At 40.9% G+C, this 24157-nt stretch overlaps 1 protein-coding gene across 1 annotated transcript in view; it reads left to right on the top strand.

Moving 5' to 3' along the window:
• The first annotated feature begins 18152 nt into the window (after positions 1–18152).
• Positions 18153–24157, top strand: part of GLIS3 (GLIS family zinc finger 3) — a 167476-nt gene continuing 161471 nt past the window's right edge. Inside the window, exon 1 of the mRNA XM_032206148.1 lies at positions 18153–18567. Within this exon, the coding sequence (XP_032062039.1) occupies positions 18183–18567 (385 nt within the window). The 5' untranslated portion in view covers positions 18153–18182. The remainder of the gene's footprint in view (positions 18568–24157) is intronic.

Below are 24157 nucleotides of genomic sequence, written 5' to 3'. Positions count from 1 at the left end.
AGTGTGTTTTTTTAATCCTTCCAGCCTAGTGAAAATGTGTTATCCCTAAGCCAACGTTCACACTTGAAGTCCCTGAAGTCTTTCATAACAACCTGTTCAGGGGGCATTTTTTGTTATGTCACATTGTTCTGCACCTATTTCACTTGTCCTCAGGGATCCTTGAGGTATCCCTGCCAATGTCTTTTAGAGTCTGGCTGCTTCTGAAACACTGTTTTTTCATACACAGTCTGGGACATCCCTTCCCATCAATCAACCTTTGCTTGCAGAGCCCTATCTGATTTGTTAGAAAGTATGGGGAAACATGGGTATTGGCTTATGTTGCATTCAGACAAAAAGCCCTCTTGCTTCACTTGGCCTGCAGACCTCAGCTGTATCCAGGTAACAGCTTTATGCACACCTATTGTCTGTTCAGAAGTGGTGCAGCTGGGTGCAGCACATTCTGCTTCCATTGAGAGATGGGCTGGAGAGATGGGCAGAGAGGAACCTCTTGAAATTCAACAAAGGCAAGTGCAGGGTCCTTCACTTGGGGAAGAAGAACTCCACACACCAGTACAGGATGGTGGGTGACCTGCTGAAAAGTAGCTCTGCAGTGAAGAGAGTCCTGGTGGACAGCCGATTAACCATGAGCCAGCAATGTGCCCTTGTGGCCAAGAAGACCAATGCTGTCCTGGGGTGCATTAGGGTGAGCATTGCCAGCAGGCTGAGGGAGTAGATCCTCCCCTTACTCAGCTGTGACAAGGCCTAACCTGGAGTATTTCGTCCAGTTCTGGGTCCCCCAGTACATGAGATGCTTGGAGCTCCTGAGGAGTGTCTAGCAAAGGGCTATTAAAATGATTAATGGAATGGAACATCTCTCATATGAGGTAAGGCTGAGGGAGCCTGGGAAGAGAAGGATCAGTGTGTGTAAGTATCTGAAGGGAGAATGTCAAAAGGATGGGGCCAAACTCTTCTCAGTGCTGCCCAGTGACAGGACAAGAGGCAATGGGCATAAACTGAAGCACAGGAAGTTCCAGCTGAATAAGGGGAAAAGGTTTTTTACTGTGAGGGTGGCTGAACACTGGAATAGGTTGCCCAGAGAGGTTGTGAAGTCTCCTTCCCTAGAGATATTCAAAAGCCATCTGGACACAATCCTGGGTAATGTGCTCTAGGGTACCCTGCTTGAGCAGGCAGGTTGAACTAGGTATCTCCAGAGGTCCTTTCCAACCTCATCCATTTTGTAATTCTGTGATTCTTTGCACAACCCAGCAGGAAGGTGAAGAAGCAACAAAACACCCCAAAGCCATCCCCTCTCTGGGCTGACAAAGGACCGGGGTCCTTCCGCTGAATTTGCTCCAGTGTCTCCCTGTCTTCTGTCTTACTGAGGGTCCAAAACTGGACACAGCAATACAGAGGATGTCACAAGTGCCACATGAATAGTAGGAGAGGATAATTTCCCTAGAGCTACTGTTGTTACCGTTACCGATACATCTGAGGATGTGGATGGGCTTCTTTGCTGAAGTGCTGTTTCCCAGAAGATCAGCACTCAGGCTGTATTGCAACACAGGGTAGTTATGAAAATCATTTACTGCAGTTTGTCTGAATCAGTGAGGAGCACAAATGCTGAAGTAGTCAAAGAGATTTTGTCTAATAATACGTATTTTAACTGATTTTGCCTCTTTGATTTAGAAACAGGGACTGTAAATCTGTGGAGACATAACACTCACATTTGATTTTCCCTCATTGACTTTTATGTGAAGCAACAGGTAGCACTGTCACTCTGTTAACACTGTTCAAGAAGCCAGAGTTTGAAATATTCTTTATCCAGCAAAAACTGTCTGTGTCTTGCAACACCACTACTAAAAAAATTCTCACAGTAGGCAAACTGAATTGAATGTTGTGTGGCTGGTGGCTGTACCTGTGATAGCTGATCCCTTAGGACCAAGCCTTCTTCCACTTCCTCCTAACTTCTGGCTCTTTCACAGCCTAGTTATCAGGGCACCTCTGCATGCTGTGAAACTTGAAACCTAGTGATAAAAAATGGAGATTTCATAGAAAATATTCTTGGGAAACCTTAGTGTAGTCAGAGCTAGTACTTAAATGTATTAAGGCTCCCTGGTTTAGAGGGAGGTCTACCGCTCTGCTGTAGTATTACTTGGAGCATCAAAGACTGAAGGTCAGGAGTTTCTTGTCATGGTATGGGCAGGCAGAGGATTTGATTGAGCTGGAGAAGCTACACCTGTCTTCAGCATAATTATGACTTCCCAAAAGTGAGTCTGGAGCATGAGTAGACCCGGTCTCAGGTCTGTCCTCCAGAGGTCACTGCATACCCACTGCTGAGACAACTGCAAAGTTGTTTTGCAATAGCGTCATGCTAACACTGAATGCAGGCTGAAGGTTCTTTGTCTATAAACAGTGTTTATACCTCGTTCGTGTTTGCTCAGTGACAAATAAAAATGTCATGTATTTTTCATAGACCAATTCTGTGTAACTGTGAGAGCAAGATCTTAGCAAATATTTTGTTTTCACTTAGCTTCTCTGAGTCAGGGGAAAAAAAATAGGACTCCAGGTCATTCTGCTTTTTAAAGATGGACCCTGAACTCTAAGTTAGAATAAAACTCACAGAATTTTGAATTTCAGATTTTCTCCTACCTTAAGTTGATCTGCAGTTTCAAAGATGTCTGACAATTTCTATGAACCTGGCATTGACTACAAGAATTTTAGGAGAAAGATCTTAATTGTTTGGTAATACTTAAAAGTGGCTGGGAGGGGAAAAAAAAAAAAAAAAAAATCTTTGAAAAAACTGTTTCAACATTTGGATTAAACCTAAAACTGAATTTTAGCAAACAGGTCTGTGAAATGCTAACCCCCACTTAATGGCAATGTCATTATATTTAATAATGAATTTAATTTTCAGATGGTTGTTTAAATGTTTATCTGCAGTATGGGAGTACAAAGGGTGACGGGAAGTATGATGCTTCTTTTCCTGTGGCAATGTTTTAGATGCAGTTTTTCTAAACTATTGAACTGAACTTTAGGAAAAAAGGCCTAGTTCATGCTCCTGTCATTAGTCTGTTTTAAATTTGCACTAAAGGAGAAAATACAAGCTCATAGCCAGCTAAGGGACTAACGGTGTTTGATTTAATGCCTCCTTGAGTGATGAGCTAATGAAGCCCATGCTGTGGCTACTGTGCTTGGGGACTTGGCACACAGTGCTTAGAGAAGCTGTGTGCACTCTCTTTTCCCTTGTCCTGGGATTGAAGCTTTGCAATCTCTCAACTTGAACCTGGTCAAACGCTAAACATTGGTAAGGTGCCCAATCTAAATAGACAAATTCAACAACAGAAATATGAGTCCTGTGCGGAGAGCTGAGGCACATAAATTTCAGGGGCTTACTCAAGAATAGTCAGAAAATAAATAGCTGACCTCAAGCTTGACCTCAAGGACAAAGTGTGACTTCTTTGGATTCTGCCTCTATAAAACTGCCATGGACCTTAACTGGAAATTAAATTCAGGCCTTCTCCGACGGAAGGTAAAATGGTGCCAAGGAAGTAATAACCCCCCCCCCCCCCAATTGCTGATTTTCTTTAGAGTATAAGAGAACATGAATGTATAAGGAAAGACAGAGTTTTGAAAAAAAATAAATATATATATATACACACACACACACTTAGGTACAGCCACTGTACCTAAGTACATATATACCTAATTGTATATTTTATATATATATATATATAATTATGTTTTTTATATATATATATATATTACCTAATAGCAAAAGGTCACTTCAGGATCTGTCACGCATAAATATCAGCCAAAAATAAATCCGTGATAATTTATACCTGTATTCAAGCTACCAGCATTTTCCATTATCTGTGAGGTGTGTATAGCAAGAAGCAGATTAATCTCAGAGTGAACTGATGTTTCAAAAGCTGCTCTGTCCTGAGCTGAGTAATCACAGAAACCTAAGAAATTACCTGGTGATCTTACTATGCCATGTAACAGAAATTTTCTTAGGAGCTGTAATTACAATATAGAAGACAGAGATGGCTGGTTTTTTTTTTGTTTGTTTTTTTTTTTTGTTTGTTTGTTTGTTTTGTGTTTTTTTTGTTTGTTTGTTTTTTGTTTGTTTGTTTGTTTTTGTTTTTCCATACTAATTTATTAGTTTAATCTGTAATTTTGAAAGATTCCCCACCGAACTTTAATAGTTGGCCAACTTCCAAAATACCTCATCGAAAGCAGACTAAAATTTCATTATGTTAAGCCATGAGATTGTATGGTCTTTTAAGATAACAGGTTTTTGGGAGCTCCAGAAAGACCTGAGTGAAAAGATGTGATGCCAAGATCCCTGTGAATTAGACCTGTGTCAGCAAGGACCAAGGTGGTCTGCAAGGTGGTGCAGGAGGAGGCTCCTCCTCTCTAACTTGACCACTGTATCTCTTTGCAATCCATTCCTGGCTTAATCGTTTTAGGAAATCAGTTGTCCTTGTTTCATGGGAGAGCAGTGAAAGACAGGATGGAGTGTGCCCTCTCAGCCCTAATCACTTATTCTCATGTTTGGGTGTCCTTTTCTTATTTCTCTTCCTTCCCAGCAATACCTATGCCTGTAGGACAGTCATGACTTGGGAGACATAGTCTGTGGAGCAAGGAACACAACCCAACACAAGTCTACTAAACCTGGCAAAGGAGAGAGGCTGGCTGAAGAGGGATATAGCAGTTTTCCCTCCCCCAGACATTATAACATCAAGTCAAGGAACACCTACAAACGTATTCATGGCACAGCAATGAAAGCTAATGAGGATCTACTTGAGAGGTCACATGTTGATTAGTGCTAGTGCACAAACCTATATGCTCTGAAAAAATGATAAGCTTGAGGAAAACCCTTAGTTCATCCATACTTCCCAGCTAGGCTCTTTGTATTTGCCTTCTTTTCTAGCATCTCTACCTTATAAGGCACAGAAAATCACAGCTCCAATTCACCTAAACATTCAGCACTTGCTTAATTTTAAGTATTTTAAAATACTTCTGTTGTAATCCAGCCTTTACTTTAATTGCTTCTGGAGGAATGTTTCCCTGTAATAGTAACATACAATGCAGAGAAAATTTCAAGGGAAAAAAAACAAACAAACAAACAAAAAAAAAAAAACACAAAAACAACAAACAACAAAACCCTATCTTACTGACATGCAGTAGTGTTTTATTTTAATGGATATAGGCTCACATTACATTGGTTTGATTACTTTGATTGGATTCTTGTGTGCATATATGGGTATATATGACTATATATACGGTACCTCTTCTTGGAAAAAATGAGTTTGCGCCAAAGCTCTTGGATGCTAATACTGAAGAAGATGGTGACACAATTATTTTTTAAGATTATTGTTATTTCATTTTCCTATTTCTCCATGGACAAGTTTTTTCACAATTAATTATGCATTCCTAGGCTATGCAACATTATGTGTTGTCAGAGCTGTCAGAAAACAAACATCAAAGAAAACACAACTGTTTTAGCACATACTACATTTTGCACCTAACCCAACAACAGGTGATCCAGACTTAGCTGCACAAGAAAGAACTATGAATGAGATTGTGAATGTCAGGATTCTGTCATCATTACAGGTGTAGCTGGGAACATAAAAAAGGAAATACAGATCCCCATAAATATCACAGCACTTCCCTGGAAACATTGGAAGATTTTATTCCTAAAGCTAAAGTTTGCAGAACTTGTTTCTCTAATGCTTATATTGTAGAATGTTTCTGACAGTGTCATTTTTCCAAGTAAGCTCCATCTTAAAACTATGAATGCCCGAGGTTTTTGTAGAAATGCAAACTCCTCCAGTTACAGAGCACAGCAAATTGGTAGCTTACACTTTGAACGAAGATATTTTTAAAAGGGAGCTCTAAGTGTCCTTAAAAGAATAAATTAAAGACTGAAAAGAAAAAGCAGCATATCAGGAGGATGAGAATATATTTTTAGCAACACAGAGAAAATGGACAGAAATGTGTCTAAACCAGTTCTCCTTATGGACCGTTATTGTAAGGCTCACAGAAGTTAGTGAAGTGCACAGACATATGCCTATGCAGCATATAACAGAATTTGTTGTACTATGAAAAAATAATAAATAAAATGAAGCAGGAAGCATTCAAATGCTGAATGGACTGATACACATTTTCACATTAATTGTATGAACTTTTGGTTTGGTCCTGTTACCAGAAGTCTTGGGAAGTACTTTCCACCACGACCTCTCAGGGCTATAGCCTGAACATATATGTATATATGTATAAATGTCTGCATAGCCCTAAACCACCAATTTTCTTTAATTTTACAACCACAATGGCTTTTAAAAATTTTGTCTACCAGACCAGATTACAAAGCGTTACTAATTGCAGCGACCAAGCTGACATAGGTGCACACATCTTCATCTGCTAATTGTGTTTAAATACAGGTAAGGTGACCAGTCTTCTAAAATACACTTACTGAAGTGACGGCTCACTCTTGTCCTCCCTTCTATGTCTTGGAACAAGAACCATGCTACATGGCAAAACTGCACACACCTTAGAGCCTGAAAGGAGCATAAGAGCTTCCTTCTGATGTCAGCAAGCAGATTTTCTAAAGTACTAGGGCTGCCTCCAACAGCCATTGTGCCACTTCCAAAGGATGACATGGAATTTGGAAGAAAGGTTTGAAGTAGTAACATCCATGAAGCCTCTTGTTTTGCATGTCTAGCATTGTCACTGGAAATTCATTGTCTGGAAAGAGGCAACAGATATCTCCATGACTAGCTATGAATGAGTGTGTTGCAGGTTTGGGTTGAATCATTCGACAACTGGATGATTAGGGACATAACTTTTAATGTGCTTTCCACTAGTATTTTCTGAATTACATTGGTCCCTTGTGTGGAAATCCTAAGGTAATAAAGTGATGAAAGCAAACTATATACATGTAGGTATCTATTATAGGATAGGGAATATAATTCAACATTAAAAATAAGTGCTTAAGTGAGTAGGCACAGAAACAAAAGTAGGATGAAAATTGCAGTGGTATGTAAATGCCACAGGAGTGATTAATAAAATGCTTACTCTTACAAACAAGAAAAGCGAGTTTCAACATTGGACTTATCAGCAGTTCAATCTTCAATTGGTGGGGCCTATGAAAGAAATCATTATTAATATCAGAAGATCTTAGTGTAGGACAAACAAACAGTAGTTCCATTTTATCGCAGGATTTTCTTCTAAGGTTTCTGGGTGAACTGTGGGAAATTTCCTTCTTTGCTTCTTACTTCACCCCTGGTTAACGTCCTATCAGTAATGCTATTTCTAGCAATGTCAGTCATCAGTAGATTAATAGACATGGATGCCATATCAGTAGGGAATGGAATAGATGTCATGCCAACTCCTGATACTGAAATCTCTTTTCTCTCTGAATAGAAATTAGGCATGCTTAGTTTACTATAATTGAATATATGTTACATTGGTCCAGATCAAATTCAATTTGACTTCAGATTATGTTTAGGCACAAAGACTGACATTCACAAGCAAATGTGGTCCCTCTGTTCTCTACACCTGTTAAATGCCTAGTGAAAAGCGTTGTTTAAATGTTGATAGGTAACTATGATAGCTGACCTGCTTTACTTGTGCTTAATCTTTTCTCTGACCAGATTATTATGAGTATGAAAATTTATTCCACTCATCAGTCTGATTTCTATCCTCTTGAGATGCACTGTAGAACCTAGAATTCCTCTACAAATAATTTTCATCTAATAATTCTAATTTCTGACCATAAACAGTTACACTGTATCACCACATGCTGTTATACAACGTTGCTGCATTCTTCTGAAACAGTTCTGCACATATGTTCATATCACACATTATTTGGTCTACATGTTAGTTAAATGAACCCTGTTTACCAGCACAAGTTTTGTCTGTTTCAGAATACTGGTGAATGAAGCTCATAATTCATCAAACTCTGTTTCTCTAAGGATGTGTGTAGAATGTAAATATATATATTTTTTAATACTTATTCTATGGGCAGCTTTTGCTTCACTTGCCAGTTCAGACAAATTTTTTAAATGTCAGTCAAATGCTCTTAGTACATCTTTTCACTGCTTTTGCAGTATAGCATGTGTTGCTGGAGTTGCAGGGGGAGGAACTGATCGCTTTTAAGTATCTCTGGATGCTGTTAACTGATTTGGAAAACTTAGTAATGTGCTCTGCATAGTGTTAGGGTACTGCAAAGAGGAAGAAAAATATGTTGCCTTGCCTTATGTATAACATGTAGAACCCCTTACAGACCTATTTATAAACTCAGGATATAGAACTGGGAATTTGAATTAGAAAACAAAGCTTGGTGGCCCTCCTTTGTCATGATAATATCATACAGCCCTCCTGGGTTTCATATGAGAGTTGGATAAGCGCAACATGCCTTTCCAACTTGTGATTTGCAGAAGGAAGAAAAAGGATCTGGCTCCAGAGCTCACATCCACAAACTCTAGATCCCACCCAGTACAAGACTTGCTTTTGCAGATAAACCAGGAAAACCCAATTGTATTATTTTGGAATATATTTAGTGTCCATACCAGATGTATGCTACATGATGCTGTTCAAGAGGCAATTCAGTGATCAGTCATCAGTTGCCACAAAAACATCTTGAAAAAGCTTTTTATTTTGTCTGAAAAGTGAATGTTCAAACTTCTGTCCATTCCAGTTAGTGTCTGAGGTATCAAGATGCAAACACGCCCTTCTCATTCTCCTAATTCTTTCTTCCCAAGTGTCATCATGTTCTAGATAATATTCTAGCTACTATCTTAGATTCTACTTTTGTTTTCAAAGGTGATCTTGTCCTCCAGTTAAATTAACTACCCCTCTGTCCAAGGTATTTGTGTTCAAAACAGGTTTTCAGTCTTGCTATAGAAATTAAACAAAATTAATGTATTTTGTAACCTTTTTACCTAGTTTTCTCTCCTAAGGACTCAGTCCTTCTGATGCTGGTATACAGAAGAGTGAGATGAGTAAAATTAAAACCAGCTGTATCCCCAGGTTGTCACATTCCCTGATCTCCATTCCCTCTGAGAGAATGGCTTTCCCTCAGCCCTGAAGGAAATAATTGGACTTCCCCTAAATTCCACTTCACTGCCCAGAGTCATTCCTGTATTTAAAAAGCCCTCTAGAATGCCAGTAGACAAAACAAATAAACTTCTTTTCATGCAGTTTCTCACTTGTGTTGAGTGAGCTCTTTTCAAATGTCTTTAGCCACTCACCATCTTCTTTCAGGGCTCACCCAGTGAGACAGTCTTTCTCTAGAACAAAGAAGAGAAGGATTTATATGAGCAGTTGTCTTTCTTTTCCAGCACTGGTACTAATGCCCTTTTGGTCAACATACCCAATAGTATTATGCATCCAGAATCAGATCAGAAAGTGACTGGAGAGTGGAACTGTGAGCAGCTGTGTTATCCCAACAGCTGGGAAGAGGGGGAAGGGGGGGGGGGGGGGGGGGGAGGGGATGTTTGAAAGCAGGAGGCAGGCAAAAAGAACAAGAGAACACATTTTATTTTTCTCAAAAAATGTTTGTAAAAATGCTTTTGTGTTGGACAGTTTCTAAACTGAAAGCTTAATTTAAAGGCTTGCTATACCCTCAAATAGCATGTAACTGCACATTTCCTCGAGAGATAACTAAACGATTTTACTGAAATAATAAATTTTCACTTGGGAATCAAGTAACAAAAAACTGTTTTACCTGAGGAAACCAGTTTGGTCTTGGCTGGGTGATGGCCTGAGTTCACAGGGGATTCAGATATAATCTATAATGTATTCTTTTCTGAATACAGCTACTCCGTTGGATACATGGATTGAGCTACAGGGGAGAAAACTTGCAATGGAGATTAGTTTCACGTAATAAAAATGCAGTTTTCTGAAGGACTAATGCATAGCCTTTTCATCTTAAAGAAGGATGTTTCCTGTATGAAATGAGTATGGGCATATACTGACAGATCTTTATGAAAATACGCTGTGTTGCTGTCCACTAAGACTGGATGTACTCCTTTATTATACTTAGTAGCCTTATCTTGTTTGTAGAGTTCACTAGATTCCCCAACACCTCCAAAACTAAGAAAGATCTCTAAACTTGAATTACCTACTATTAATTTTGGTAATGTGAGATCTTCACTGTCTTCTGTGTTCCCTACTCAACACAAATCTCAGCAGGCTACAGTGACAACAGCTAAAACTATCTCTTCCTGCATGTGAAGACTGTATGTTCCTTCTGTTTTTCATGTGTTTCACAAGGTGTTACATGGCTAGGATCCATCAAATTTTTTCATTGAAGAACTCAAATTTACTTCCCACAGGCAGGAATGACTCACAAATGGAAGAAGATTTTTATGAATGTCAGATTTTGTTTTTGACAACATCCTCGCTGTTTACTTAAAGAAATTTATTTAGATAGATGTTTATTTAGTTGTTTTGGTAACTTTCAAATAAAATATGCATTTTGCAGACTTTCTTTTATAATGGTTTTGTTGTTGCTGTTGAATAAACCTATATCAGTCATTTGCAATGTGAGTCTACCATTATCATTACAGTGGTCCCTGTAATGGTGGCAGTCTACCAATATCATTACAATGGCCCACATCAGTCCAGGGATAACCCCTGATTTTTTTAGTGATGAGCTCTAACTAAAACGTAGTTGCATGGAAAATTCTCTCCTGTGGTACCAAGAGACAGTAAACAACATGGGATATTTTAATTTGCTTGGCTCACATATACATTCTGTGCTCTAACGTGGTAAGGACTCCTTCTTCATTTGTCAGTGCTTTTAAAAAAGCCAGGCACAGCTTTTTTTTTTTTTTTTTTTATATATATATATATATATATTTATATATATATATATATATAACCTTACTCGATCACTGCCTAAGAAGCCATACACTTAGAAACAAAGAGATCACAAAACATTGTCACCTAATGAGAAAGCCTGAAGCCTCAACATTTCCTCTATGTACTCTGGCTGTGTAAAGAATGTATGCTGTTCTCTTCTTATCAAGTTCATATTTGCATTAATTTGGTGTAATGTGAGTGAACAGCAAAAAAAAGCTTTATCTCAGAGGAGCTTATTCAGCCAAAGAACTCAAGGCTGGCCTTGAGCAGCTCAGTGATCTGCATGCACCCTGACACTAACCCTCACCACACCTTGCAAACAAGCCAAGCAGAGCTGCAGGCTCCCATTCTCCCTGGAAGAAATGATCAGGACAGCCACAACGACACTCTTTGGGACTTGGAGAACTGCCATTAACACCTTATCTATGTGCTGGGGTGATCCTGCTTTGCATGCAGGGCTTGAGCCTGCTGCACTCTCCTGGTGCCCACACATGCAGGTGGGTGCCCTTCCTCCAAGACCCCACTGCTGGCAGGACATCCCACCACGGGATGGTCTGGATGAGGGAGTCATCAGACGATTTGCTGCTCTCTGAGCCTGGCTTTCCAGAGACTCCTCTTCATCTCATTTATACTCCCAATTCCCCAGTTACAGCACTTAAATAAAACTGACCCATAGTGAGGGCATAAGTTTCAGTTCCTGGGCTTTTCCCTCCATCTGTGTGAGACAGGCATCCTGTGGGAGGCATCTGTGGGAGACAGCACCTCGAGTCTGCATCACCCTGGGAACATTTCTGGATGAGGGGATAGATGCAGAATACCTGCCTAAATACTTCCCTTTCAGCTTTTCCTTATCCCATTGCTAGTCCAGTCTCTGGTGTTTTCAAGTAGGACCACTCTTCTGTCTCATAAGACAGAAGAGCTGCCTTCACGCCGCATTTCTAAAAAGCACACAGGAGTGTCGACAGGCATCCAGCCCCTTGATTCTCCTTCCCACGGCAGTGGCGCTGTCCCCTTCCCTCACCTCCTCCCCAGCCCCTCCGGACCCCACAGCACGTCCCCACGCATCCCCCTTAACAGCACCACGCAGCCCCATGCAGCCCCAAGACCCCCTCCAGCCGCCCTGCAGCCCCTAGAGACCTTCTAAACACCTATATCCACCCCACGGGCAGCAGCCCTTCAGCCTCACACCGTCCCCCGCGTGCGACCACCTCCACCCCCCGGCCTCCCATCCCCTCCATCCCCCGCAGAGCCCCCTCGCCGCCCCAAATGGCGTCGGCAAGGGTTAACGGCGGGGCCGGCGGGCACATGACAGCGCCGGCACGGCCCGGCCGGGCTCCGCGGGGAGCTGCTCGCTGCCGGCGGGGGAGGCGGGAGGTGAGCGCGACGGGGCGTGCGCGGCCCGGCCGGGCTCCGTCCCGCCTGCCCCCGGCCCCCCGGCGGGGGCTCGGCCCCTCCGCCGCCGCCGCCGGGAGAGGTTGAGTCGGCAGCTCCCGGCCCCCGCGTCAGAGCCGGGCGGGAGGGAGGGGGGGGAGAGAGGGTTGTTGGGGGAGAAAAAGCAAAACAAACGCGGCGGCGGTGAAGTTACTTGGCCGTTACTCACCGCGCTGACCAACCCGCCTGCCGCGGAGATGAGGGCGCAGCGCCGTCTGGCAGGACGGCACAGACAGACAGACAGCCTCCCGGGAGAGACGGGTCATCCCGCGGGTGAATAAGCGGAGATAGGTACGGGCCGGGGGAGGCGGCGGCGGCAGAGCCTGACCCGCCGGCGGCGCGGAGCAGCGCGGGGGCAACGGGAGCGGCGCGGAGCGGGGCCGGCGGGGCGCGGGGGGCGAGGCGAGGACCAGATGTCGGGACCCCCGCGGCGGGGACTGGCCCGGGACCGGGCGTCCCGCGGGCAGTGCCCGGCGAGGTGGCAGCTCTGCCTCGTCTGAGGGCCTGCGTGCGGCCGGTCACCGCGGCTCCTCGGGCTTCGCGGCTTTCAGCAGTGCCCTCCTCTCCTCAGACCCCCGGTTGGGTTTTGGCCCGGGCTGAGGGCGCTCCAGTTTCAGCGGTGAGGCGTGTGGGTGAGGTACGGGTGGCAGTGGGCATCTGACGGGACATCTGTCCGCGGCAGCGTGGGGTGGTGGCAGCGGGGCACCGGGACAGGTGCCTCTGGCCGTGTGGCTGCTGTCCCTTCCTCCCATGGGAACACCGTCGGTGGTTCCCCGTCTCCTGCTCACGCTCACACCTGCTGCAGCTATCAACAGCAGGTCCGAAAGCACGCCTCAGACAGTGCCCGCTGCTTCCAGGTTGTGCTGGGTTTCTCTGTCAGCTCGCCTGAAGTTTGTAGCTCACCCTAGTGAGAATAACGCTGCTCCTGGAAAGCTCCCGCTGTTTGGCTGCAGCAACCACTTGCAGTGGCACAGCCCTGCCACTCTCAGTCCTAACGGAGAAAAGTCTGAGGAGATCCTAGTTACCACCATAAAAACCTGAGGAGATTTTTCTGGCAGAGTGGTAAAAATTTTGGGTCCCGACTACATGAGGATATACATCATCCTGTCTACTGATAACGGCTGCCATTCTGATGGCAGTCACAGCAGTATTGGTGGCTGCATTCTGTGCTATGTTTGTACAGTCCCTTGCACAAAGGCATTCCTTTCTATGACTAATCTTCCCAGGAATTATAGTGATGCAAGTAATAAGTAATTAGTGTATTTATTACATGAGCTCTGAGAAATTCGGTTGTGTTTGGAGGCTGGTTGTCTTACAGTGCTGTAGGCAACCTCCTCTTACTTTCATGTGCCTTGCTTGTTGATGTCGTTTCAAGAAGACTTTCTGCTGACCGTGGAGAACCAGAAACCTGGAGACTGTATGACTCTTCCATCATTTTTATTGGATAACTACCTGGGCTTAAATAAATGCGGTATCATCAGGGTACTGCAGTTTAGAATCCATGCCCCTGTGGTAGTCCAAAAGTGCAGGTGTCATGAAAAGGACACAAATGACCAAAACAGTGGATGCTAATGTAAGGTACTTACTGTTGTCAGTACTGCATAGCTTCTGAGATGCAGGCTTGCATGGAGTGTGGGGAAAAGATTCTATAAATTGTGTGGAAAGTGTATTTCGTAGCTTCAGTTTTGAAGCCACAACATCTTTCTTTATTGCAGTTGTGGTTCCTGATCTGCGTATTGTTCCAAGCTGAGTTCCAAGCTCTAAGTTTAGTGTTTTTTTTGTTGTTGTTGTTGTTGTTTTTTTTTTTTTTTTTTTTTTTTCCTAGTTAAATCTCCTTCCCTTGGAAAGGAAAAGGAAAAGGAAAACCCATAGTTACCTTTTTGGTTTCTGAACTGTAGCCAGATACCTGTGCAGAAGGTGTCAAACCAGTACATCGTTTGGTGAGCGTGTGTTTTTTAGAAGACAAGTTGTTAAGCTGGTGGCTGTGGAGCTTCTGTCAGGGTGCGTGCTTTTCACAGCAGCTGTGATACACAGCAGCTTCCAGGGCCCAGTTTCTGTAGACAAGGGGCGGTCAGCAGGGCTGAGGTGGGGCACCCCCATTCTGGAGCCCTCCTCTGGACCAGTGCCGAGATGGGGCAGGGGGATGCTGGATAGAAGCTGTCCTTGGTCTTGGTGAGGTGAAGATGGCGCTCGCAGTCCTGCAGCGCATGGTCCAGGTGCACGAAGGGGTGATGCCGTGTGTCTGCTCTCATGGTAGCTGCTGTGGAGGTGAGGTAAGGGTTTCCAGTGGAAGAGTATGAAGGAGGGACTGTGTGCTGTGTTGTCCTTCAGCCTTCTTTGTTATTGCTTGATACTTTGATAGTGCTTGATACCTGATGTGCAAAGTGCCCACGTCTGATAAATACCACCTAATCAAACTGTGAAAGTGTCTCCTAAGCTGGATTAATTACAGCTTCTTAAACTGATGTCTGCAGTGGGCTAATTCAGCACTTACTGAAACTCAGTGGTGTATTACCTCTTACTTCAGTGGGTGGAGTGATAAACCAGCACTTTTCAAAACTGCACTGTAAGAGCAGACTATATGGCATACTGCACTGCAGGCAAAGGCTTGTGAATTCATCTTTTGTTTTCCTTCCTGAAGGATTATTACTCACATTTTCCAGAGATTCAGCTTGAATTTAAATTTTACTACATGGTTTTCTGAAAGTGAATTTATGAATCATTGTTATGGATTTTGAGTAACTGTGCTGTCATGCTGTTATTGATAGATGCAGAGTCATAGAGCTTTGAGTAATGTCAGCTTACAAAAAGAGACTTCAGAAGCGGTGGACCTAAATGTATTTCCTTTGACATCAGAGCAAGTAGGAAAGGACACTGCGATGTCTCATTGATGGAGAGAAATATTTCATTGAAAGGTGGCAAGTGCTTGTACACTGCTTTGGTACTACAAAAGAATTTGTCTGGCACAACTGTTCAGTCTCGGGATAGTATTCTTTTCTTTTGTATTTTTGTGTTCTTAATTTATTATATGTAAGTTTCAACCCTATTCGGAATTTCTAAGGGTAAGGTAAATAAACAACAGTATCTGATGCAATATTCCTACAACTTCTAAGATCACTATGGTTATCATGTCTTTTTGCTTTTATAAATGTCTATAATCGGGAGCTATTTATGATGTAAAAGTCATTTAGACTTTTAGAATTTAATTAGCATCCGATTGGCTTTTAGTTAGTTACATATGCTTCAGTGCAGTTTAGCCACTCTGACTTTGATATAAGAATGTCATTTTGATGGAAGCTGATACTAAACAAATCAAATTAATGAAAGGGCACTTGTGAACAAGTAAATTATATTAAAGGTACAACAAAATAATAATTCAAAAGAGATGAGAAAAGTAACGCTCTCCAAGGTGCTTTAGTGTTTTACAGAAAGTGCCAATTTTCATGTTAACATAGTGTTACACATCCTCATGATGGAATCAGAAAGATAAATTGGCAAAGAAATTGTAGAGAAATTACTTAAATTGTTTCTGCTTTCATCCATAAAAAGAATAAAGGTTGTTTTTTGTGCACTTTCAGGTCATTTGGTTCAAAACATATCTTTACTGGCTTTAATAAAGAATTTACAGGCCCAGAGGCCTTCTCTTCAAGTGTGAAAGAAACAGCAGTATCCAGTGATAAAAGTGAGGCAAAGACAGTACAGAACAGTGTTATTCATTGTAAAATACAGTTACTGTAGAAGAAGAACAGTAAGGAGACCAAACAGCTTTGACCTGGATTTTGCCTGAGCTGGTAGGTCTGTGTAAACCATGTGTGTATTTGTTGATTAAACTAAAGATGCTTTTACTGAGTAAAGCTAATGCATTTATCATCTGTAATCTTTTCTTGATTATATTAGTACTTTTCACAGACAGGGATTACGGACAAGAATGATTGCTATCTGTAGCCAGTTTATAATGCCATGGTATATAGCCTTACGAGCAAAACAACTGCCTTTGTTTGTGTTTCCTTTTCTAAGGAACTAGTCACCTGTGTTAGGACAGAGTACATTCTGCTTTTAAAACAAACTGAGGATTTAAGAACATTCAGCTCTGTCTGTCCTTGGTTGAATTGCAAAGAATGATTTGTGCTTCATCAAGGCATGACAGTAAATAATATTGCTTTTAATTGGTGTTCTTTACAATTTTTATTCCCATAATATAAAAATATAACAATAAAAATAGTATTCTAAACACATCTTTTGAGACCAAACCCGTGTGGTTAGGGCATCTCTCTCTCTTACTGACATCAGCCATAATATTACTCTTGTCTTTGAAGATAATATGCTTAGACCTTTAATTGTTAGTGAGTTTAAACTGTAGCGTGTGTATGTGAATATCTATACATGTGTATCTACACAGTCGCTTAGATGACTTTTACTCTAGTCTGGAGGTGTGATATGAATGCAATTTTGCAAAAAAAATATTATTTTTTTTTGGCAGCTCACAGAGGGAGAAAATTGGGACATAGTAATCCAAGAGTTAAGCCTGAAGGTTCTACACAAACTTTGATCATGAATATACTGATCGTAACATTACTAGCTTCAATGCTGAAAACCTCATGTGCTGAAGATAGAAGTTATAGTTCAATGTTTTGCTGCAGCACAGTCATAATATGTAATTAAAACCTTACTGTATACATGATTTAAGACCATAATTGGAGCTGAATTTCAGCTTTATTTCTGTCAATTTGGATGTCAGAACAAGTCAATTAGGCACAGAGTCCATGATTGAAAAAACTACTTAACCATGTACTTAATGTTAAACATATGAACCTAGTGATGAAAGTTGGGCATACGCTATTCAGCTGAGCTATGGCTGAAATTTCCCCATCTGTGTGATACCTTAGCCTAGTGATTTACACTGACAAGTGCAGCTTTTGTCTACAAAATCTTTTTTATATTGGGAAATGTTTAGATCTAGTTGATTTTGCTGTGGCATAGGTCATGTCTGAGATGATCACTCAATACATTTAACTGGTCTTTTCTTCTAAGATTGAAGTAACGGGAAAACTTAAATGAGAAATGTGTCTTTGTGGAAAGTCAGAGTTCCACAATTATTATCATAATCAAAAGATGGCCATGAAAATTTGCCACTGTATGATGATATCTAAGTTTCATTATATCTGTCGGTTTACAGTGGGCATCCACTTTTGTAGTTACATTCACAAATACTGCTACACTGTACTTTCTTGTAATAGTTTTTTCTACAGTGAAGCCCCACCAGTGTTGGAAGGTCCAAAGAGGCATTTCTGTGGTTTTGCTTTTTCCTCTCCTTTTTGTTGTGTGTACATCCTTTAGGATGTGAACTGGCATCTCTTTCCTGTTTTGTCTGCATTGGCATAGTGCTGCCCTGCTGTGTTTGCTTTTCAGCACCATTTTAATTAATAGACTGAGGAGGTGGCAGGAAAAGGGGAGATATCCCTGTTCATCCTAACAACGATGCCTTATCAGAGAGTCTTTTCACTCCTGGCTGCATTCTTTCAGTTGCTCAGCATTCACTTCATTTCATGGCTGGTTTAGCTAATGCGAAGGCAGCTGACCTTATTGCAAACTTCAGCTTTTGAAGGGGCAGGTTCTCTCCACATTGGAGCCGTGAGTTATTGCTTGGCTTTGTTCTTTCTCCCTGATAGGCCATGTAGTACTTGTACTTGGTTGCTTGTAACCGGTGATGTCTCCAAGTTAACAGCCAGAGGCAGACCTGTCTTTTATACATTATTTACTAAACCATCAATTATTTTTATTTATGTATTTATTTATTTTTTAACAGGTGTAATACACAATGGATTACTTACTGACTTTGGATTGATATCAGTCATAGCTGTGGGTCTGTAAAACCACGCTTTGATTTCATTAACTCCTTAAAAATGAATGGGAGGTCATGCAGTATGAGCCATCGGACAACAGGTATTTCTCATGGAACTGGGATGATCAGTGAACAGCAGATCCCACCCATCAGAGTTCATGCAGGAACTCCCTGTGTATCTTCAGATAGCAGCAGCCAAAGCCCGGCTATTGGAAACTTTTCTGCCAGCCTACACTTAAAGATGCCCCTAGGAGGAGGGGTAGCTCCTCAGAGCAACATCATTGACAGTACCATTCACCTTCCCGCTCTAAGTCCCAGAAGACAAGTGGTTACAAATGGGAAGCCTTTATTTGAAGTCCTGCAGCCCCCAGGACTGCCAGCCCCACAATCCTTAAAGCCAAAACAGCAAGAATTTGGAAACACATTCTCCCTGTGCACAGGTAAAGGTAAAACTTTTTATATTGTTTTTAGTAACAGCATTTCTTCTCCAGTATCACATAGCTAGATGGTATTGGTTTCAGTAAATCCAGTACCTTCTTTACCACTCTACAACAGAGGAGAAACTGAAACAGAATGTTTTTCTATTTTCAACTAAAGTAATTAATCACGTGGTTTTTTTCCAAGAGCTTTGTAATTTACAGCAGTTGCTCATACTCCCGGAGCTATCCTAAAATTCCTTATAAACAGTGTGGTCTGACTTTGCTTTCCTAACCTAACTCAACAAATCCAAATAGTTGTTTTGTGCTCTGTAAAGTCAGAACTTTGTGAGTGCTATCAGAAATATTCCATCTTGGATGTATGAGCACAGCTTTCCGCTGGTGACTAACAGCTGCTTACCAATGAAAGCAGCAATGTAGTCATAGTTTTTAGAGTGCTTAGGCAGGGCAAGCTGTAAAGCACCTTAGAGGATGTCTCAACCTTAGATTTTCAATCCAATTTCTGGAACCACTGTGTGTGCTGTGGAAAATAATGATGCATAGCTCTTACAAGATTTTGATGCAGATTCTCTTTGGGTAAGTAGTTGTACATCAGAGATTTACACCTTTATCAGAAAATACTCTATTATCTGCTCTTCAGTCTATGAAGTTAGAAGAGAACTTTAAGGTTTCAGTAATTATGGATTCTGGCCAAGCTAAAATCAGGACACTATTTTTGAGGAATTTTGGTGCATAGACCTAAGGATTTAATGGATAGAAAGGAATTAAATATTTTAAAATACCAGGAAAAGCTTGAATTTATATCTAAGTGCAAGTACAGAAAAGGAGACAGATTTCTTGCTTTATGCCAAGCCTGTTGCTTTTCTCAGTTTTCCTTTTTTCTTCATTACTCTGCTTAGAAAATTTAGTAAGTCCAACATTCTTCAGCAAGGCATGCAGGCTTGAAACCACCAGTATTTCAGAACAAGTTGAAAGTTAACTGCATGCTTGAGTGCTCTGCTGAGTCAGGCCTGTAGTAATGCATATACATATTCATTGGGTGACCTCTGAGATTGCTTGTCTGATGCTTGCTTTGTTGTTGGTGGTGGGTGTATTTACACCATCTAGCTTAAGGCTTCTGCTATTGGCAGCAAGGAGAGGTGGGCTCCTCACGTGAAGAGCTCTGGAGGAAAATGTTTCTCTGTCACTACAGGTAGAGCTTGGTTCCTGCTCTGTTCAAAATTACTTACTTAAATATAATTCAGGGATCCCATTCAGGGATCTCTAAAACAACTTATGCAGCAGCTGCTCCACCAGCTGCATGTCTTGCAGAGAGCATCACATGATGAAGAGAATGTCACCTAGTTTATTGTCCTTGGCATTTGGGGTTTTGGATCTGCTCTGCCTGACCACGGTGTTCCTGTTTTGTCATTTCCATCTTTGTTCCTTGGCCCACTCACCTACTGTGTATGTAAAGCAGTCTGCAATTTTGAATCACAGCAAACAGTGATTCTGGTGGAAGGGCTGGCATTAGGGAAGCTTATGTATAAACAATGCTGGTTAAACATTTTGGAACCAAGTAACTGAAAAGGCAACAGACAGCGACAGTTGCAAAATAAATGAAGAACTTAAGGAAAGACATTAGGAGATAAAGAACATGGGTGACACTAACATATACACATGCTTGTCTTTCCAAAAGCATGCTTTGGATATTTGTTCTGTAATCAGGCAATATAGGATGGCTAGTGAATGGCCACAGAGCTCTTGATTGTACCCTCGTCTACCTTCTTTCTTCTCAGTGCCTTTTCATTCATCAGACAGATGCTGTAGTATTTACTTGTAAAATCAGGTTATCCCATGCAAGAATATGTTGTGGTTTGATTTTTGAGAATTTATAGAATGGTGGAAACTCTACATAGTGCAGGAAGATAAGTTACCATGGAAGAAGATACTAAGGGCTTCAGGTACCATGGACTTTGGATTCTGTTTCTATTGATTGGGGTTAGTAATTCCTCCTGCTTTAATGTTCTTTTTAGTAACAGGCCTGCTTAGGAAATTAAAGATTACGTGTGCTAGGACATATATATCTTCTATATATCATAGAAGAACTAAGTCTCATACACTTTGCCAAATACACTTAGTCAAATACACTTAGCTGCATCCATATAATTTTCTTAGACACTGATAAGCTGAATAAAGCTTACAAATAAGACTATAAACCTCTAAAACTATTCATGTAACTTATGCTCATGCAGGTCTTTTTTTGTCCTTTACTAGTGGCTGGTACATGGAGGGCAATGTTTTTTGATAGGTATTTGTTTTAGTTAAAGCTTTTTCTCAGGAAGACAATAGTTTTCCTTTTACAGTTGTCTTTGTATCTGTATAGAGGTTTGCACTATTCAGAGATTATTGTTGTTGTTTTTCTTTTTTAACTTTAAAATATATGGACTAGTAAAAGCAGCAAGATACACAAGAAAATGACTTTTTGGTGTTGGCAAATAGCTTTCCTGCTCATTTTCAATAATGGATAAACCATTTTTAAAAAGACCATGAGCTTCAGTTTGGGATAAAGAACAGAATATTGTGTGCAACTATGTATCTTTTTTCTATGGAGTTTTTTTGACAGGAGATGGTGCTGAGTGTACAAAGAGAACAGTAATAACGTACAGTAAGTGCAACATGCTCTCAGCAACATGCTGAGAATCTTATTTTCATGAAGACTATCTTTATCTTGTATAACGATGCAAAGCTTTGAAAGAAAAGGATTTTTAGAAAGGTTGCCACCTCAAGTCACATTAACAGAAACTGTTACACTTCTGTGCATGACAAGAACCTAGAACACACTGTGTTTTCTCACTGAAGGGAAAAAAAGCAAGTCTTGACAGGCACTTGTGTATGCCTCTGACTTCAACTACTGTACCTCCTGTGTGGTACTGAATGTATGATGTTCTTTCTAGTACTGTTTTGTGCATCCAAAAAATAAAATAGTATAATGGTGGATTTTTTTTCAGTACTGGAAAATGTGAGAGTAGGTTGTTTTTGTTGCTAAGAATGAACACTTTTGTCTTCCCAAATTAGATATTTTCACATATAAATTAGGTGCAAACTGCAAGTATAACAGTACACATATTTGACTTTGGAAATCTACAGTGTCACATTACATTTGGTGTGTCTATTTGACCACTTTTTGTGAGTAATTAGTTCCACACATTATAGATTTACTCAGACTTTGAAAGCAGATCTCTATTGACACTAGCTGCTATGGTGAAAAAGAACTGGAGAGACATCAGGTAAAAATGAGCAGAAAGGTTTGAGAGCAGCAAAGAAAGACAGAAGACTGAAATGTGGTCAGCATTTGTCTTCAGCTTCTCTTTTCAATGCACATCTGTTGAGAGGTCTTGTAATGAAAACCTATACCATTAAAAAAAAAATCTAGCTTTCTACTGCATGTTCTGTTAATAATGAAAATTTAAAAAGAAAGTCTGATCTTCATGTGGTTCACATTAGAACTGCCCTTTAAGTGTAATGATGCCCAGGCAATGTTATTTATTCAAAGATATATTACTTAGCTTATCTGTTCTGAATACACATATCTAAGTAGCATTTCATCTTCTAGAAAATCCAGTATCTTTTCTTATTCCTTGTCTTTTTCACTTTTTCAAATTTTGTCAGCATGAGCTGGAGGATGTTCATGCACATCCTGAGTGTTGTCACATCTAACGTAGTAATAAAAATCCCAAATCTTTTGGAAAATAGAACACATTTTCTGAGTGCCAACATGTTCAACACCTGTACCTGCTTTCTCTTACTCTGCGAATTAAATCATATGTTTTTGAACTCCATCAAGACGTATTAAAAACAAACACATTGCTGCTGATTTAGGTAGTTACTGGAGTTGGCTGCTAAGGAAACCTTATCTTTTTCCCTCAGCATTACCTGGTAGGGTCCAGTAGGGACAGAGGAGGGTCAGGTCCTGGGGGAGCTGGATCCTTGGCCTGAAACACTGTGATCATACACAAATATTTATGGAAGCTTATTTGAGGCTTAGTAGTAGATTTTCCTGCCATGTTAGACAATACACTGCAGTCTTAAAGCTACTCAAATTTGCCTGATAGAGAATTTCCACTGTGGTAGGAATTCTCCAGTGAGGTACTTGCTGTACATGGAGGTGGTGTAGCTGCTGCACATCCAGCTAGTGTTCTCATAACCTGGTGGAGAGGTCCCACAGGGACACAGGAAGTGGGGTGGCAGCATGTCATCATGACTTTTGGTCTTCTTTCTTTATATGTTTGCCAGACCTGCTATGTCTGGCAAGACTTTCTAGAAATTACAAGCAGCTCTTAGACATGGCAGCCATAGCCACACCATTGTGCCCCTTTCTCTCTGGCAGCAGATGATGCTTCATACATAGTTCAAGTCTTGGAAGTCAGTCTGGCCTTTTGTTCCACTCTGGTTGCTCTACCAGAACTGTTTTGTACTCTGTGTGTGGGTATGTGACTGAGGCTGTGTTATAGCTGTAAAGAGCTGACATGAAAATACTTGAGATGGGGCTTGAGGAAGATAATCTGGACATATGCAGGTAAAAGGAAATGCTTACTGGTATTTAAAGAAACTAGCCATTAAAGAAACATATGCAGATATATGTTGATCCCTTTTGCTGTCCATTTTACGGTTATTTTATAATAGTTATCATCTTCCATTTCTGTGATTTCTACAAAGTTAAGTGTGTGCCTTTAGATGAAAAATCCTCATGTATTTTATTTCCTATTATGGTTTCCTTGCAAATGCAACTAGATTTTTTTTTCATGGTAAAATGTCTGATAAGATAGAATTCATGTTTCCTATACAGGATCAATAGGACTCTTTCTTAACCTAGAAATATTGACAGACGTTAAATCTTGTGGCTGTTTTGTTTTTGTTTCAATATTTTATTTTATTTTATTTTTAATCATGTGTGTGGTTTTGTTGTTGTTGGGGTGGGGCTCTTTGTTTGTTTTTGGTTGGTTGGATTATTTTTTTTTTCCTTTCTGTGAGGAGAAACAGCTCCAGCTAAGCTGTGTGAGAACTGTGAACTTGGTCAGGAAGGATTATTTGTCTACAGTGGCCAAGAGAGCCTTGTTTCACTTTTGAACAATAACCACACAGGTCTGTCAGGCTTGTTATGTGCAGAAGTGTTAATCAGTAAGCAGCTTGAGCCACACTTGAAATCTCTTCTACATACTTTTTTTTTGCTCTCTAGTACTGTTTTTTTGTGTCAGTTGGCGCAGTCTGAAAACAAGTTGTTCATCAGTATTCTGTGCAGTTCCTTATGCAGAAAGCTTGACTCAGGCCTTATTTTCTTTTTCAGCTCTTTTCTTTAATCAATTTTCAGCAGTTTTTAAGCCTATTTATTGACAATGTTTAGGTACAGCAAAGTGTTTAAGTGATAATGATCTTAGCTGTATCCAGCATGACAGATTTTCCAGCTTTGCATATACTTCAGTCGCCTTGACATGCTTGAAAAGGAACACAAGACCCATCAATGCAAGGAAATCATTAATTGCAGCTCTGGTGATCGCTGGGGAGAACCATTCTTGAGCCAACAGGGATAGGTCTTGGTGGATTCTTCTGTCCTGACCAG

The sequence above is a fragment of the Aythya fuligula genome, chromosome Z (assembly GCF_009819795.1).
Source record: "Aythya fuligula isolate bAytFul2 chromosome Z, bAytFul2.pri, whole genome shotgun sequence".
Classification (NCBI taxonomy): Eukaryota; Metazoa; Chordata; class Aves; order Anseriformes; family Anatidae; genus Aythya; species Aythya fuligula.
Note: the sequence above shows the minus strand (reverse complement) of the source record. Positions and strands in the feature narration are given on the sequence as shown.